The 5,970-nt window shown below is 40.5% G+C and overlaps 1 protein-coding gene across 1 annotated transcript; it reads right to left on the bottom strand.

The window, feature by feature from the left end:
* Positions 1-65: 65 nt before the first annotated feature.
* LOC108370593 (uncharacterized) lies at positions 66-836 on the bottom strand. The gene has a single exon (XM_017625945.1). The coding sequence runs from the start codon at positions 834-836 to the stop codon at positions 66-68; it is 771 nt and encodes a 256-aa protein (XP_017481434.1).
* Between the last annotated feature and the right edge of the window lie 5,134 nt (positions 837-5,970).

The raw sequence follows: 5,970 nt of genomic DNA, 5'->3' as shown, positions 1-5,970 counted from the left end.
TGGACGAGTATTTGACGATACATTTTTTCAATGTCGCCATTGAACACGAATCTGTGCATTCGCCACTACAAACTGAGCAGCATGAGATCTGGCTGGAGTCTGGGACCAGTGTGCAACACGTCGTTCAGGGATTTTCCTGAATCAGATGTTTTTGAGGCGTTGAATACCACGCGAACATAGGAGGTTACCTTATCTGGTTTGACGACCGCATGATGCGGCAAGTAGAATGAGAAGTATTTGCCATTAGCTATTATCTCGCATGGCTTCGTGTGCTCCATATGACCGAGGTCGAGATATTCTTGCAACACATTATTGTACATTGTGGCTAAGTCTCCTTTTTTCTGAAGCGATCGCTCCATACTGAAAAACTGCTGGAGTGCAGCTGACCGAGAGTGGCCTAGAGACAGCTTTTTTGGAAATTCTTCCTTGAATGGAAGTCGCACAATGTATCGACCGTTTGGGGCACGAGTCGTTGTTGTTGCATATATATGCTTACATGCCTGATCTTCAGGTGAAATTTGTGGAGGTTGTGGAATCTCCTCCTCTTCCCAAAACTTTCTAAGCTGAGAGCTGAGAGTTGTATTCGAGCGCTCTTCTACTTGTGTCGAGAATGACACCACATTTTGTGTTATTGAACCACTGAGAATCCAGCCAAATATTTTTTTTTGCGCAAGTATAGTATCGCAAATCTTTTGTATTCCTTGCAGCAGAATTTGTGGAAGTATATCGCTGCCGATTACCATATCAGTTTGAGCTGGTATGTGGCAACTTGGGTCAGCAAGTTCAAGGATCTTGAATCGCTGCCAGTTTTCACGGCTAATGGTGAATGTAGGCATGTGCCTCGTGTGTTTATCCGTTGCATGGTTTTGGGTGCAACCAATGTTAATTTGACAAAGCTTTGGGGAGCTTTGTACTACATGTCCACCCATGCCGGAAATTTCGAACTTGGAATGTTCGAATGGTAGTTTCAACCATTTTGAACTTTCGAGGAAATGAAAGTTCTTTGTGAGCCTTGATCAATCAGGGCTCTAAGTTGAAACCATTCATGCTCGTGCTCAACTGCGACTATGGCAGTTGGAAGGAGAATTTTGCTATGATTGTCGGTGTGCAATGATTGTATTTGTGCTTGTTTGGAACAGCACGGTTGCTCGCTGGAATTGAAGCTTGACTGCGCTTGTCGAGCGGGAGGTGTCGACTGGGCAGTAGTGTGTTGTGCGGCGGTTTCAGTCGCTCGCGCACTGGAGTGTCGAGATTGTGGTTTGGGATTCATGTGCAGCAGGGAGTGGTGCCGTTGATGGCAATGTGTACATGACCACTTGCACGGACACTCATTAGTGCTATGGGTATTACCAAGGCAGTTTTTGCACAGCTTGGCTTGGTTTGCAAATTTTACTCGGTTTAGTACTGAAATTCGCTTAAATTGGGGGCAGACTCTAATGGGATGAGGGGACTTGCAGTAAGAGCAAGTTGTTTCCCTCTTAGGTTCTGCCACAAAGGTTTGCGTCCTGTNCTCTTAGGTTCTGCCACAAAGGTTTACGTCCTGTCAAAGGACCTGTTTGCGCAGCATTTTGATGAGCGACTGTTTTTTGTTTATTTTGGCTTGGATGAAGCCTGTTTAGTCTTTCGACTACTTCGTATCTTGAAGTAAGAAAATCGTCCATTTGTGACCATGAGGGTAAATCTCTTCGAGAAGAGAGATTGTTCCCAAAGTGACAGTATGGTTTCGGGCAACTTGTATGAGCATATGTACACCAATATGGGATCCCAACTGTCTGTCTGGACGTCTTGTGAATTAAGAACGGACACTGTTGTTAATTGATGTTTGCAGCCTTTGAAGTTGCTCGCTATTCTCGGATTGAAAAGTCGGAAAAGTCATCAAAATTTTAATTTGGTTGTCAACCAGGATACGTTTGTTTTCGTATCGTGACCGTAAAGCTTCCCAGGCCAGCNACGTCCTGTCAAAGGACCTGTTTGCGCAGCATTTTGATGAGCGACTGTTTTTTGTTTATTTTGGCTTGGATGAAGCCTGTTTAGTCTTTCGACTACTTCGTATCTTGAAGTAAGAAAATCGTCCATTTGTGACCATGAGGGTAAATCTCTTCGAGAAGAGAGATTGTTCCCAAAGTGACAGTATGGTTTCGGGCAACTTGTATGAGCATATGTACACCAATATGGGATCCCAACTGTCTGTCTGGACGTCTTGTGAATTAAGAACGGACACTGTTGTTAATTGATGTTTGCAGCCTTTGAAGTTGCTCGCTATTCTCGGATTGAAAAGTCGGAAAAGTCATCAAAATTTTAATTTGGTTGTCAACCAGGATACGTTTGTTTTCGTATCGTGACCGTAAAGCTTCCCAGGCCAGCTCGAAGTTATCATCGCTGAGCGGGTATTGCTTGACGATGGAGCCGGCTTTCCCTTGGGTTTTGTAACGGAGGTGATACACTTTTTGAGCACGGGAGAGCTTCGGGTAGTTGATGTACACCGCTGTGAACATGTCACGTAAAGCGGGCCATTCTTCGTAACCGCCGTAAAATGTCTCCGTTTCGCAAGGTGGGACTTGTAGAAAAACGTTTGTCTCTGCCGAGGTGTGTTCCACGCGGGGTGGTGGACCCGGTGCAGCGATTGCTCTATTCAACGACAGTTGATCGGCAATTTTAGCTTTGGTCACCTCATATAATTCAAGGCAAGTGAAGTATTTGCCTTCTACCGAATTCTTAAAGTTTTCGGGTAGGCTGTCATCTGGCTTTGAAAATACCAAATCGTAAGCGGACTGCAGCCGTGCCCAACAATCATCTAGTGATTTGTCTTTTATCATGAGATACGATTCAGTGTGGTCTTGGATTGGCGCATCGCTGAATTTTGCACAGTATCTCATGATACTGTCACTTTCCGCTATAAACTTTGGAGCGGATGGGCCAAAAGTTTTAGATTTCGGGTGCGGAAGCAGTTTTTGACCTTGTCTCGATTTCAGACATTTTTGGTGGACTGTGTCCAAGTGGCATTTTAACTCTCTTGGAAGGTCAAACGTATAAAAATTGATTTGATCAATTCTTATCAAATTTTACTGAGTACCACCCAGATAACGTTCGCAAAAAATTAGAAAAATATGTGTCAACCGAGTAAAAATTGCACTTTGTGCCACAGAAAATCAAGAAAAAAGATTATAAGATCTTGTAACGGTGTGTGTGTTTTTGTTTCTTGCAAATTACGTGAAGTTGTATTTGCTTTAATCTTTGGTTCAGCACTTTTTAACGTGGAAAACGGAGCGTCCCAATTAAATCCGCGGAATATGGATTTGAAAAAAAAATGTTTTGTAAGAGAAAAAAAATCACAAACACTTTCCACTGTTATATACGTGGTTGAAATATACGTAGGTATTAATATTGAATGTGATACAAATAATATGTAAATACTGAAAAAATATTGGTTATTTATCACTATCTAGACAAATGCAATTTGTAAATTTTCCCTACTGGGTTGCATGTATCTAAATATCTTAAACTCACTTCATATCGCGTTATAATCAGTGTTGCCATTTTTGCCGTTTTCCGGCTAGATTTAGCCGGTTGCGATAGCAAGCAGCCGGAAAAATTTCGATTTAGCCGGAAGCCGATTTGTTAGCCGTTTTGCAGAAAAAAATTAGCCGTTTTTAGCCGATTTTGCTATTTGCCTTGTTTTCTTAAATTTCAAATATGTATATATGTTTCCATTTTTGACTAAGCGACCCAAAATCTGTTAGAAATGGCTACTAGCCTTATCGTGGAGAAAATTTTCATGTCAGGCAGGGTTGTATGAAATTGGGCCGATTTCGCTTATTTTTATTTTAAACGAAGAAGGGATTTTCTTCATAAAATGTTTGTTATAAATGTCTTAATTTTAAGTGTGAAGTTTTATTCGCACACTTAGAAAATAAGAAATTGTTTCACTGTTAAGACACTTAAGCTGCGTTTCTGTTTGGATATAATGCCAACAAACAGAATAAATATTACATGTAGATATTGTCTTCCCAGATAGCGCATATTCAATTCTGCCTAAATTACAAAACATCATTTTTGCCCACTCCCAAAGGTTTAAGGTAAGGGAAAAATTGATATTTTCAAGCACTATGTATACATATGTATTTTTTTAAACAAACTTTTTTGCTGAGAACTTATTTAAATTCCAAAAACCGAATGCCAACTTGAATTCATGGAACCAACACTGAAGTGAACTCTCTGGGAATCCTACGAGACATCTGCCGGTCATATGACCGGTCATCCAAATGGGGGATCTGCATTCTTTTGGCATCATATTTTAACGATTGAAGATTTCGAACTGACAGCTTGTAAGTGATTTTGCATCCCTTGTCAACATATGGCCTGGTAACTTAAGGTCGTTGTTTTACTGCCTTAAAATTGAAGGAAAATTTTTACAGCGTTTTTTATATGTTTTGGTTTCTATTTGAGTGTATTGAGAATCGGTCAGTCTGAAAGGGCCTTGTAGGGAAGACAATAGGTTTGCTGTCGAAAATCCAGCGAGAATTATCTCTCAAAATATCAGACAGTAAGAAAAAATGCTCCCAAATTCTCTCTCATGTAGAGAAACTTGCAATTTTCTGTACGAACGCAAATTTGCAAGTTTTTCTGCCAGCTAGTGTCCACGAAAATTTGTATAGAATTTTTAAAATTCTTGTCAGTCCGACTTTCTTCAACATACATTTTAGCCGTTTTTGGCCAGTTTTATTTGCCAATTTAGCCGATTCATCCAAAAAGTTCTGGCAACACTGGTTATAATATGCGTTGGATAATATTTTTTGCTGGCACTTATGCACAAATGTGCAGAATATGTAGAATGTAAAAAATGTACGTACGTATGTACAAATATTTACGTATGAAGCCGAGTATATGGCTACCCTCCAGTACTGCTGGAGTCAATCGCTACTTTTGAACCGCTACTGCACCGACTCCTAGGTAAGTAGCTACTCTATTAACCCGTGGTAGTGCACATGGTAGTGCAGAGTCGAATCAGTCGTAAGCAGAATAGCGAAAAACTACGACAGAGGGCGCCCATAAATCACGCCAGTGACTACTTTAGTAACTCCCGGTAGTGCAGAGAGAGCCGATGGTGACTACCGCCTAGGACATTGCCTTGTAAAAGTAATCGATGAAATACACTGCAAGTAGTCGGTCGGTAATTGACGGACTTTACCGGGTAGCTACCGACTCCTCAGTCCAGTTGGCGCTCCCCCGTACTGCAGGGTAAGCTATGCCTTGTCACAGCAGTGGTGAGTTAAGAAACGAAAACAACAGAGAATTTGTTTTGATTATAGTGCGTATGTATGTATGTGTGCGGGAATGCACATGTGGGTGGGTATCAGTGTTGGCGCGCATAATTTTTAGTGGTAGCTAAATTTCTTTAAAAAAGGGGCTAAAAAAGAGCTAAGAAGAGTCGTTGTGGCTAAAAATGGTAGCTAAAATTTTTTACTTACATATACATATATAAGAATCCACGTAAACATGTTCAATAAGTAATGGTATATAAAAACAATGAACTCTGGAAAAAAAGCTAATATTTTATCCAACCAAAATCCTTTTTGTATAAAGGGGAAATATACGACACCAGCTTGCTGGTTCCAGCAAGTGATTGTACCATTAGGCTTGAAGCATATAACTTACCAGCATGCTGGTACAATATTTATTTCTTTAAAAATGAGGTCGAGGAAAGATCGAAATGATTAGAGCCGAAATTTCATAATTATTCTAGCATTTTGTTAAGCATTGTTTTCTTTGTAATTCACAACTGCAATATCGTGAACGTAATCTTCCACAAACACGGCTTTGACTCATATGGTGCAAGAAATAACCGCCAAAATACTTTTTACTTAGAAAATTGAGCTAATTTCACCACTTACGACACCAGTATGCTGGTACAATCACACCACAAGAACATACACGGTCAATCGACTTGATGGGTCGTTTAACAAATTTAGC

Source organism: Rhagoletis zephyria, unplaced genomic scaffold (assembly GCF_001687245.7).
Source record: "Rhagoletis zephyria isolate East Lansing unplaced genomic scaffold, Rhagoletis_zephyria_1.1 Rzeph_scaffold_04333, whole genome shotgun sequence".
In the NCBI taxonomy this organism is placed as follows: domain Eukaryota; kingdom Metazoa; phylum Arthropoda; class Insecta; order Diptera; family Tephritidae; genus Rhagoletis; species Rhagoletis zephyria.
The sequence above is the reverse complement of the archived record's forward strand: the minus strand, read 5'-3'. Positions and strand labels throughout refer to the sequence as shown.